At 37.1% G+C, this 13,172-nt stretch overlaps 1 protein-coding gene across 2 annotated transcripts in view; it reads right to left on the bottom strand.

Annotated features, from left to right (window-relative positions):
- Positions 1-13,172, bottom strand: part of SREK1IP1 (SREK1 interacting protein 1) — a 53,672-nt gene that overhangs the window by 20,604 nt on the left and 19,896 nt on the right. For both annotated transcript variants that reach the window (XM_024753090.1, XM_024753091.1), the window contains exon 3: positions 4,819-4,962. In XM_024753090.1, coding sequence (XP_024608858.1) covers positions 4,819-4,962 — 144 coding nt within the window. The remainder of the gene's footprint in view (positions 1-4,818; positions 4,963-13,172) is intronic.

Raw genomic sequence — 13,172 nt, 5'->3', positions numbered from 1 at the left:
ATTGGCATAAGATTATTCATAATATTCTATTTTAGCATCTGTGTAATCTGTAGTGTTGTTACTTCATTCATTTCTGATACTGGTAATTTATGACTTTTTTTTTTAACCCAATCAGTTTGGATAGTGAATTTTCACTTTTACAGATCTTCTCAAAGAACCAGCTCTTGGTTTCACTCATTTTTCTCTATTGTTTCTCTATTTTCCATTTCACTAATTTCACCTCTGATCTTTATTATGTCCTTTCTTCTGCTTAATTCAGGTTTCATTTGCTCTTCTTTTTCGAGTTTAAGGTAGAAGTTGAAGTCATAAATTTGAGATATTTCTTCTCTTCTAATACAGGCATGGAGTGCCATAAATTTGCCTCTAAGGGCTGCTTTAGGGACATCTCATAAATGTTATGTTGTATTTTTATTTTCATACAGTTGAAAAGTACTTTCTAATTTCCTTTGGCTCTTTTTTTTTCTTTGACCCAATGGGACATTTAGAAGTGTGTTAGGCTACAATTACTTGGGAATTTTCCAAGAAGCTACCTGTTATCGATTTCTAATTTAATTTCCTTGTGGCTAGAGAAGATACTTTGCATGACTTGAACACTCAAATTTATTGAGACTTGTTTTATAGCACAGAATAAAGTCTATCTTGGTAGATGTTCTGTGTGCACTGAGAAAAAAAGAAAAACTGTGTATTCTGCTGTTGTTGAGTGAGGTGTTCTATAAATGTTAAATAGGACAAGTTGGTTGACATACTGGAATGAACACTGTCCTGGGTGGAAGTCATGAGATGGAACACAAATTCTGAGCCTTTAAGTGACTATGGTCAAGCACACCTTTTAAGGAAGAAAAAGGGAGAAAAGCTAGATTGTGGAAGCCATTCTCAATGTGAGGTTAGGGGAAAGCTGATGCTAATAAGGAAGCTTGACCAACTATTTCCTGTCCTGGGGGTTATTATATGTTAACTCCCTCCCCTTTCTCCCAGAGCAGATCTGTCCCAGGTCTTCTGATTGAAAATCACCTCTAGAATAAACCACTATTCAGGGTGGGAGTGTACCTTATCCTTCAAGATTGATGTAATAAGGAAAAAAAGGTCAAGAACCAATAGACTGGATGATCTCTAAGGTAGGAGAGCAGCACATTGTAATGAAAATGGTACAGGACTAGTAGGAAAGAAACCTGGATCACGGTGCTGGCTCTACTGTGACCAGCTATTGACTTTGGAAAATCACTTGTTCTCATTTTCTTTTTCTACAAAACTGGTTTTTAAACTATTTGTTCTAAAGATTCTTCCTAATTCTAAAGTTTTATGCATCTACTTAAAAAAAAACAGAGCAGTATAGATGAATGGGGTAGAAAGTGTCCTTGTGGAATTAAGAGTTTTAGGCTTTCTGTCCTAGTATCTTTTGTTGTGTTCCTATGTGGCTGGGCTGCTCTCTATTCTGGCGCAGCTGTCTTTCTGGGCTCTCTCTTTACTAGCATGCTACAAATTTCCCTTCTTATCTTTTCTATTTCCTACACTCCTTGTCTTCCTTTTTTCAGTCTATTCCCGTACTTTGGTAGAACACTTATTCCAGGGCTTTTCTAAGAAAGGGTGAGAGGCAAATTGTTTTCTGAGACTTTGAATGTCTGACAATGTCTTTACTCTACTTTCACACTTGGTTGATAATTTGGTTGGGTATATCATTCTAATTTGGATATAATTTTCTTTCAAAAATTTGAAAGCATTATCCATATTCTACTAGCTTCCAGTATTGCCTTAGAGAAGTACGAAACTATTCTGACTCCTGATCCTTCACCTGTGTCCTGTTTTATCCTCAACTCTGGAAGTCTGGATTATATCTTTTTGTTTCCTATGATATGATGTTTCATAATGGTGTGCCTTTGTGTGGGTCTGCTTTTACCACTGTGTCTGGTACTTGTTGAACCTTTTCATCTGGAAACTAATTCTTCAGTTCTTGAAAAAATTTTCTGTTTTCTTTTTCTGGGACTCATTTGAATGAAGTATTTCCTAGAATGACCCTTCAATTGTTCTATCTTTTTTCTCTCTTTTTGCTCTTCTTATTTTTCTTCAACTTTATCTTCCAACTCTATCAAGTTTTCCATGTCTGCTTCTTTTTTAATTTTCAAAAGCTCTTTTGTTGCTTTTATTCTTCTTTATAGTACCTTATTCATGTTTCATGCGTGGTATATCTTATCTTTCTATGAAACTAAATATTAATGATTTCTGTTTTCTCCCTGTACAGACTCATATTTTTCAGGTTGATTTTTTCTGTTTTGGTATCTATATTTCATGTGAGACCCTTTCCTCAGAAATTTAGTGCTCCTCATTGTCTAAAAAGCTGACTGGCAGCTTTTAGCAAGCAAAGCTTGGAAACTGGACTTCACTGATAATGTGGTGAGGGCTTGCCTTTGAAGAATCCCTAATTTCAGTATCCTTATTTCATTCTTCTTAGACTGGTCAGATTTCCCAGAGATGTATCTTCAAATCTTCTGCCTGGGTGATATATGTCTGGGAACCAAATAGGTGAAGATGGCTAGAAGACTCTCACCATTCTGTATCTAACCTTTAACTATTTTCATTTGTGTTTGGTGTGGCCCAGTTTAAAGACTGTCTGCCTTACCTGTCTAGAAAATAGACCTGTGGCAGTCTGCTGAGGCAACAGGGCTTCACAGAGTAGGGAAAGGGAACAGAACATCTAACTACTTCAGGCTTTTAACCAATCCCTGTTTTTAGTGTTACAAATATTCTCAATTCCAGAAATACCCAAGGATACTCATTATCAAGACTTTAGGGGGTTTTATGATGTATAATCAGGTTACTTCTCAGCTTTCCCCACTGTTAAAGGGTTGAGCTCTCTTAAAGTGTTCAGTCCATTATCACTAACCCATCTGCTTTTCAGAAAAATTTTTTGACTCTTATTTTCTTTGTCCTTGTGCTTTTCAGAAAAATTTTTTGACTCTTATTTTCTTTGTCCTTGTGAGTTTATGTCCTTAAAAATTTCTTCTACTACTATTTTAGTGTTGTTTCAGTAGGGAGCAGAAGTAAATATATACCTTTATTTATGTATAAAGATCCTGCTGCATGTGGGATCTTAGTTACCCAACCAGGGATTGAACCCATGTTCCCTGTAGTGGAAGCACAGATTCTTAACCACTGGACTGCCAGGGAAGTCCCTAAAATAAACATTTATATTCAAGCAGCTATCTTTACCCTTAAGCTGTATATACTCATATTTACTGTTACTCTTGTTTGCTTTCTTTGGAACACTATCCCTCTTCTGCCTTCTCAGCTTGTCCTAGTACCCTGGCATTTGACTTTTTCACTTACCTTCACTGGATATAATATGGAAAGGTTAAAATTTTTTTAAGCATTTATTGTTCTCTGATGATCTAGAATAAGTTTAACCTTTTTTGTATCCCTCTCATGCCATGCCTAAACCCATATACAAATAAGTTTCATTTTGCTTCTGTGTGACAACTACCATATAACATTTTGTAGTTTACAAAATATTTTCACATACAGCATCACATTTTATCCCTAAAAACCCCATTGCAAGGATAGGTTATTTTATACACAAGATGGGAAACAAATGGTTAAACAGTGGTCTGAAATCTGTTCTCTTTTTGAGGGGAAAGGAGAATGTCCCAGGAAAGAAAGAAGGTAACTTGGTCAAATCTCTTCATCAACATGCTAATGACAGACTTCCTGGAAATAAATTATTTGCTAGCCAGAGAATCCTTTTTTGTGGGGGGAGGAGGGGTGTGGCTTAAATAACAGAAATTTATTTCCTCAGTGTTCTGAAAGCTAGAAGTCCATGATCAAGCTGTTGACAAGAGAATCCCTATTTATAAACTGCTTATAGCAGGATGTCTAAGATTGTTTATGGCAAATAATCCTGGAATCTAGGGATTTATGGGGCACAAATCCATAATCCCTGGAAAATGTAACTATGGGCATAAAATTGAGATGCTTCATGACCAAAATGACTTTCTTTCGTGTAAGTAATATAGAAACCGTTTATGTTAACCTTGGCTAGAGTGGGTACCTGGGAGATTGTACTGTAGTCCTGAAACTCTTGCTGCTTTGCCTATGCCTCGTGATCACTTGTATACTTGAAATTACAGTTGACCCTTGAACAACGCAGGGGTTAGGGATGTTGCCCCTCTGTGCTGTCCAAAGTCCAAGTGTAACTTATAGTTGCCCTCCATATATGCGGTTTCTCCATATCCATGGTTCTACATCTGCAGATTCCACCAACCGCAACTTATATAGTACTGCAGTATGTATTACTGAAAAAAATCTGCGTAAAAGTGGACCCATGCAGTTCAAACCCATGTTGTTCAAGGGTCAGTGGTATCAGTAAAGCTTGACACTGCTAAGATCTCTGATATGAATGAGTGTGATTTGACAATCCAATCCTTTGTGTTATCCCACAAGGAAACTGAAGTTCAGAGCAGTTAAGTGATTTGCTAAAAGTCACATACTAAAAAGTAGCCAAATAGGAATAGAAACCAAATCTTAAATCAGACTCTTTGTACCACGTGATACATTACAGTGAGATGGAAAAACAAAAAACAAAACAAAACACAATAAAACCTATGTTGTGGAATCAGAAATAGACTTGCCTGTTGGTTCTATCACTGACCAACTGTTTGACTTTGGGCAAAGTACTTAAAATTTCCTTACCTATGCAGTACTTCTTACATAAGAGGCAAAAGGTATCTTAATGACAAATATAATATAACAATAGATAAACATGACATAATACAGTAGAACATTTAGAAACATTTTTAAAGGATGGAGGGGGAAAAAAGTATTGCTTACTTTTTTCTTGTAATGCTTGCAGTTTATTAAGTTCTTCATCCTCTTCATCACTCTCTTCGCTACTTGTGCTGCTGACATCCAAAACTATGTCCCTTTTGGGGTCTACTCGGAGAAAATTGCGGCATTCAAAAGTCAGGTGACCAGCTAAGTAAAACAAACAAAAAATATGAATGACAAAACTATAGATACATTATATTTTTTGCTGTGTTTGTTCACTAAGCGACAAGTTACAATTTTAGTAATATAATGTTTAGTTTTAACTTTTATTCAGTGGGTGGTAGTTTGCTTTACCTGAATGAAACATTCAGAAAACCTTTTCTTTTCTTTAACAGGGCTTCTAATTCAATAAACACACTTTTTGGTTACTTCTTATGGATTTCAGGATATTGAATTAATGTACTTACTATGTACTAAAGAAAATATTTTCAACGTTGGATTTTACGTTTTATTCCTTTCCCATATACCTTTTTGCTTCTCAGCTTGACTACTATACTCATGCAATTACACAGCTGTCACCTAATTAAAGGTGCCATAATAACATAATTGAACATGTTCTTCAAAAGAACACCTAAGATTCTAATTCTGACATCATTCAGTCCTTAAAGATTCTCCCTCTAAGAAAACTACAACAGGGCTTCCCTGGTGGCGCAGTGGTTAAGAATCCGCCTGCCAATGCACGGGACACAGGTTCGAGCCCTGGTCCGGGAAGATCCCACATGCCACAGAGCAACTAAGCCCGTGCACCACAACTACTGAGCCCACACTCTAGAGCCCACGAGCCACAACTACTGGAGCCCGCGTGCTTTAGAGCCTGTGCTCTGCAACAAGAGAAGCCACTGCAATGACATCCCCGTGCACAGCAATGAACAGTAGCCCCCGCTCACTGCAACTAGAAAAAGCCCACGCGCAGCAACGAAGACACAATGCAGCCAAAAATAATTTTAAAAAAACTACAAGTTATCTACTTATTGCATGATGCAATTAAAAAATCAAATATTATTGAATACAAATACCAAAAAAGTACAGGAGATAAAATCACTAATAATACCTAAGTGCTTATCACCCACATGTTAACATTTTGTTTTATTCACTTAATTTTTTTTTAAAGTGAAAAACTGCATGTGTGTGCACATACACATACACAAAGTTGGAGAGCTTGCACCATCCCTGGGAACCCTGCCCCAATCCCATTCCATTCTCTCTTCAGAAGTTGGTATACTGAAGTTGGTGTCTTATCTTTTCAAAATAGCATATTGTATTTTTATTATTTTTTAACATAAACTCAATTATACTTACCTATCATTCTGTAACTTGTTTCTGTCATTCAGTATTATGTTTTGTGATTTATCTATGTTAACATAAGTAGACATAATTATGTGATTTATCTATGTTAACATAAATAGATATAATTACCTCCTTTTATCTGATGAATAATGTCCCATTATATAAAAATATATTTATCCTTTCTACTACTGATAGGATCTTAGGTTGCTTCTAGTATTTTGCTATTATAAATAATGCTGAAATACGTAGCTATACACGTCTCTCTGTGCACACATGGCACAGCTTCTCTAAGGCAGTAGCTTTTGAATTTTTTGACTAGGGCTGACCGATGGTAAAAAGTAACAATGCAACCAAGTATATTCATATATACATTCATATACGTATACACGCTAACCCACAAAAATTAAAATTACATGAAGCATTATGACATGTGATATTCAAAAAAAATCAATGCTGATAGAAACCACATAATTGATTTCACAACCCATTAATGATTCACTACAACTCTGTACTAGGATTTATTTCTAGTTCTCTTAATTAAGGGTGAAGCCTTTTGGAAGACCTAGATTTATACAAGAGCATCTCCTAGTAGGGTACCAATCTTGGGTGGGGCCCTGAACCTTGCCTTTATTCCCTGCACCCTGCCAATACATGATGATAGAAGTTCAAGAACCTTGGGTTCAGCAAATACCCTCAAGACTTACCTCCTAGAGGTTCTGCTTTCCTTTGGTTGCTGGCCTCTAAGTATTCTTTAATTCTTTATTTTCTTCTAGCACACTAATCTAATATGTATTGCACATTTTATACAAGTTTCTTAGTTGTTTACAAAAGGGTCCAGTCTGCCATACTGCTGGAACCAAGTTTTCTCTATTGTGATTTCTTTCAAATGAATCATTCATAAGTGTTCTTTTCAGTTTCCAAACATATGGAGCTTTCAGACTATGCTTTTGTTGATTTCTAAATTTATTACACTGTTATCAGAGAGTGGAGTCTGTATGACATCAGTTTTTTAGTATTTGCTGAGATTTCTTTTATGGCCTATCATGTAGTAAATTTAGGGAAAAACTTGATGCGTATTTTAAAAGAATATACATCACTATTTGTTGACGTCTATTTTGTTGTTCAAATCTCCATCTTACTTTTTTGTGTAATAACTTCTGATAGTATAATTTTAAGTACCTTTATCACTATAGATTTGTCAATTTCTCCGTTATTATTAGTTGAATCACATGAAGTTGCAACTTTTGTGAGTAAAACAGCTGATTATCAACAATATTCAACCTAATATCTATCTGCTCTTTTTTTCCCCATCCATTTTAAAATTTTCTATGCAGTTTTTAGTTTTCTAAGTAGTTTCACTAATAATGACATGTAGCTGGACTTACTTTTTTAATTTACTTTGATACCTGACCAATTTTTTATGTTAATTTCTTAGCTTCGACAAAGAGTACCTGCCTCACTGGGGGCAGTATAAATTCACTCCTCATACCTACACAAGGTATAAGTTCAGGTTACCAATTCTTGATTATTCCTTTTCTTCTAATTATTATTTTATAGGAACTTAAACACAGTAAACTTTGTCATCACTTTCCCTAGACAGTAAACGGAATTTTTCTAATTCCTGCTTCACTGTTTTTTTGAGCAATCTGGCTCTAAACAAGAGCCTCCACTCTGGCCATGCTGCCATTCCACAGGGGTCTAAGGCTTCACTCCGTATCCCATAAATGTCTACCCAGTAGGCCCGTGGACCTCATTGTTTCCAGCTATCATTCTCTGCTCTGGCTTTGAGCTCCTTTTCCTTTCCAACACCTGGGGGTTTCCCTTTATCACCTGGGTTATTTTTATTTTTGTTGTTACTCTATTTTTTTCCAGTATCTCTCTGTTTTTGGAGCAGAAAGGAGGACTTTCTATGTTGCTTCAGCTTGCCATTCTGATCAGAACTCCTGATGATACAATTTTTCCTTTACTTAATCTAGCTTTGCATCCAAACACCTTATGTTGTAATAAATATTTCATATAAACAAAATACATAATAACCACACTGGCAGCAGTCTGTCTCACACCCATTTTAGCCTTACTTCAATGAAACTGACCCTAAACTGATAAGACAAGTTGCTTGTGAACAAACTTAGAAAATTATTCCAAAATATAGTTCTTGTGACCTCTTTTCTACATAGACTCTCAGGAGACAATGAGCAGAAAATTCTTTAAAAAAGAAAAAAAACAAAACAGGCTGTGGACCTGCTTGGACATGGTGACTTCCAGCAGGTCCCGCCTCAGCCACGTTCTCCTGCCAGCAGCTCCCACCCCCCGGGGCCAACATCCTCTTCACGTTTGCTTATTGATTATTTATTTATTATTTTTGGCTGCATTGGTTCTTTGTTGCTGTGTGCAGGCTTTCTCTAGTTGAGGTGAGCTGGGGGCTATTCTTTGTGGTGGTACGTGGGCTTCTCATTGCAGTGGCTTCTCTTGTTGCAGAACACGGGCTCTAGGTGCACGGGCTTCAGTAGTTGTGGCACGCGGGCTCAGCAGTTGTGGCATATGGGCTTAGTTGCTCCACAGCATGTGGGATCTTCCGGGACCAGAGATCGAACCCATGTCCCCTGCATTGGCAGGTGGATTCTTAACCATTGCACCACCAGGGAGGTCCTCAGCAGAAAATTCTTAGATGACCAGAAACTTAAATTTTGACCACAAATATGTAGAGACATTTCAAGTTATAACATTTTAGTAGCTGACTGTAAAGAGTAACCTGGCTTTTTCAGAAATGGAAAAGCCAATCCTTAAATTCATACAAAAATGTAAGGGACCCTGAACAGCCAAAACAATCCTGAAAAAGAATAAGGGTGGAAGACTCATATTTCCTGATTTCAAAACGTACCACAAAGCTATAGTAATCAAAACAGGGTGATAGCGTCATAAGGATAGCCATATAGACCAATGGAATAGAATTTAGAGTCCAGAAATACACCCATACATATATAGCCAATTGCTTTTTGACAAGAGTGTCAAGTCTATTCAGTGGGGAAAGAACAGTCTCTTTAGCAGATGGTGCTGGGACAACAGGATTTCCACATGTAAACGAATGAAGTTGAACTCCTCACCTCACGTCGTATGCAAAAACTGACTGAAAATGGATTAAAGACCACAACAATATAAGAGCTAAAACCATAAAACTCTTAGAAGAAAGTATGGGGTAAATCTTCTTTAACTTGGATTTAGCAATGGATTCTTACATATAAAACACCAACAGCACAAGTAACAAAAGATAAAACTGATAAGTTGGATTTCCTCAAAATTTAAAACATTTGTGCAAAGAAATTATTATGAAAGTGAAAAAACAACCTACAGAGTGGAAGAAAAGATTTGTAACTTATATATCTGATAGGGTTAACTATTTAGTATATATACAATTCCCGCAACTCAAGAAGAAAAAGACAACTCAATTAAAACATGGGCAAAGAAACTGAATAGACATTTCTCCAAAGAAGATATACAAATGGCCAGTAAGACCGTGAAAAGATACCCAACATCATTAGTCTTTAGAGAAATGCAAATGAAAACCATGAGATATCCCTTCACATCTATTAAGATGGCTACAATTTCTTTTTTTGTTTGTTTGTTTTTTTTTGTTTTGTTTTGCGGTACGCGGGCCTCTCACTGTTGTGGCGTCTCCCTTTGTGGAGCACAGGCTCTGGACGCGCAGGCTCAGCGGCCATGGCTCACGGGCTCAGCCACTCTGCGGCATGTGGGATCCTCCCGGACCGGGGCACAAACCCGTGTGCCCTGCATCGGCAGGCAGACTCTCAACCACTGCGCCACCAGGGAAGCCCAAGATGGCTACAATTTTTAAAAAAGAAAAAAGAAAGGAAAATAAGTGTTGGCAAGAATGTGGAGAAACTGGAACTCTTGTACATTTCTGGTGGGAATATAAAATGATGGAGCTGCTGTGGAAAACAGTCTGGCAACTCCTCAAGAAGCTGCACACAGATGACCCAGCATTCCACTCCTAGGTATATACCCCAAAGAATCAAAAACGGGGACTCAGACACTTATACAACAAAATTCATTGCCCATTAATCACAATAGCCAAAAGGTAAAAATAACCCAAGTGTCTATCAATAGATGAATGGATAAAGAAAATGTGGTGTATCCATACAATGAAATATCATTCAGCCATAAAGAGGAATAAAGTTATGATACATGCTAAAACATGAATGAACTTTAAAAACATTATGCTAAGGGAAATAAGCCAGACACAAAAGGACAAATACTATATGATTCGACTTACATGAAATATCTAGAATGGCCAAATTCATAGAGATAGAAAGTAGATTAGAGGTTACCAGGGTCTGGGGGAAGGGAGGAGTGGGGAGGTACTGCTTAAGGTTTATAGAGTTTCTATTTGGGGTGATGAAAAGTTTTGTAATAGATAGGGGCGATGGTTGTACAACATTGTGAATGTAATTAATGCCACTGAATTGTATACTTAAAATGGCACATGATGTTATATGTATTTTACCACAACTTATTTATTTCGTTACGCGGGCCTCTCACTGTTGCAGCCTCTCCCATTGCGGAGCACAGGCTCCGGACGCGCAGGCTCAGCGGCCATGGCTCACGGGCCCAGCTGCTCCGCGGCATGTGGGATCTTCCCAGACCGGGTCACGAACCCGTGTCCCCTGCATCGGCAGGCGGACTCTCAACCACTGCGCCACCAGGGAAGCCCCCACAATTTATTTTTGAATTTTATTGTATTTATTTTTTTATACAGCAGGTTCTTATTTGTTATCCATTTTATACATTATTAGCGTATATATGCCAATCTCAACCTCCCAATTCATCCCACCACCTCCCCCCACCGGCCTCTTTCCTCCCTTGGTGTTACATACATTTGTTCTCTACATCTGTGTCTCAATTTCTGCCCTGCAAACTGGTTCATCTGTACCATTTTTCTAGGTTCCACGTATATGCGTTAAAATACGGTATTTGTTTTTCTCTTTCTGACTTACTTCACTCTATATGACAGTCTCTAGATCCATCCACCTCTCTACAAATGACCCAATTTTATTCCTTTTTATAGCTGAGTAATACTCCATTGTATATATGTACCACATCTTCTTTATCCATTCGTCTGTTGATGGGCATTTAGGTTGCTTCCATGACCTGGCTATTGTAAATGGTGCTGCAGTGAACATTGGGGTGCATGTGTCTTTCTGAATTATGGTTTTCTCTGGGTATATGCCCAGTAGTGGGATTGTTGGGTCATGTGGTAATTCTATTTTTAGTTTTTTAAGGCACATCCATACTATTTTCCAGAGTGGCTGTATCAATTTACATTCCCACCAACAGTGCAAGAGGGTTTCCTTTTCTCCACACCCTCTACAGCATCTGTGGTTTGTAGATTTTCTGAAGATGCCCATTCTAACTGGTGTGTGGTGATTCCTCATTGTAGTTTTGATTTGCATTTCTCTAATAATTAGTGATGCTGAGCAGCTTTTCATGTGCTTCTTGGCCATCTGTATGTCTTCTTTGGAGAAATATCTATTTAGGTCTTCTGCCCATTTCTGGATTGGGTTGTTTGTTTTTTTAATACTGAGCTGCATGAGCTGTTTATATATTTTGGATATTAAGCCTTTGTCCATTGATTCGTTTGCAAATATTTTTCTCCATTCTGAGGGTTGTCTTTTCGTCTTGTTGGTAGCTTCCTTTGCTTTGCAAAAGCTTTTAAGTTTCATTAGGTCCCATTTGTTTATTTTTGTTTTTATTTCCATTCCTCTAGGTGAATCAAAAAAGATCTTGCTGTGATTTATGTCAAAGAGTATTCTTCATATGTTTTTCTTTAAAAGTTTTATAGGGATCAGTTTTACATTTAGGCCTCTAATCCATTCTGAGTTTATTTCTCTGTATGGTGTTACAAAGTGTTCTAATTTCATTCTTTTACATGTAGCTGTCCAATTTTCCCAGCACCACTTATTGAAGAGACTGTCTTTTCTCCATTGTATATCCTTGCCTCCTTTGTCACAGATTAGTTGACCACAGGTGTGTGGGTTTATCTCTGGGCTTTCTATCTTGTTCCATTGATCTCTATTTCTGGTTTTGTGCCAGTACCATACTGTCTTGATTACTGTAGCTTTGTAGTATAGTCTGATGTCAGGGAGTCTGATTCCTCCAGCTCAGTTTTTTTTTTTTTTTTTTTCTTCAAGATTGCTTTGGCTATTCAGGGTCTTTTGTGTCTCCATACAAATTTTAAGATTTTTTTGTTCTAGTTCTGTAAAAAATGCCATTGGTAATTTGATAGGGATTGCACTGAATCTGTAGATTGCTTTGGGTAGTATAGACATTTTCACAATATTGATTCTTCCAATCCAAGAACATGGTATATCTCTCCATCTGTTTCTATCACCTTTAATTTCTTCCATCAGTGTCTTAAAGTTTTCTGCATACAGATGGAGTGTTCCTTCCTCTGCAATTTTTTGGAAGAGTTTGAGAAGGATGGGTGCTAGCTCTTCTCGAAATGTTTGACAGAATTCCCCTGTGAGCCATCTGGTCCCAGACTTTTGTCTGTTGGAAGATTTTTAATCACAGTTTCAATTTCATTACTTGTGATTGGTCTGTTCATATTTTCTATTTCTTCCTGGTTCAGTCTTGGAAGGTTATACCTTTCTAAGAATTTGTCCATTTCTTCCAGGTTGTCCATTTTATTGGCATAGAGTTGCTTGTAGTAGTCTCTTAGATGCTTTGTATTTCTGTGGTGTCTGTTGTAACTTCTCCTTTTTCATTTCTAATTTTATTGAGTCCTCTCCCTCTTTTTCTTGATGAGTTTGGCTAATGCTTTATCAATTTTGTTTATCTTCTCAAAGAACCAGCTTTCAGTTTTATTGATCTTTGCTATCGTTTTGTTTGTTTCTATTTCATTTATTTCTGCTCTGATCTTTCTTTCTTTCTTTCTTTCTACTAAGTTTGGATTTTGTTTGTTCTTCTCTCTCTAGTCCCTTTAGGTGTAAGGTTCGATTGTTTATTTGAGATTTTTCTTGTTTCTTGAGGTAGGCTTGAATTGCTATAAACTT

Source organism: Neophocaena asiaeorientalis, unplaced genomic scaffold, assembly GCF_003031525.2.
Source record: "Neophocaena asiaeorientalis asiaeorientalis breed wild unplaced genomic scaffold, Neophocaena_asiaeorientalis_V1.1 scaffold399, whole genome shotgun sequence".
In the NCBI taxonomy this organism is placed as follows: Eukaryota; Metazoa; Chordata; class Mammalia; order Artiodactyla; family Phocoenidae; genus Neophocaena; species Neophocaena asiaeorientalis.
The sequence above is the reverse complement of the archived record's forward strand: the minus strand, read 5'-3'. Positions and strand labels throughout refer to the sequence as shown.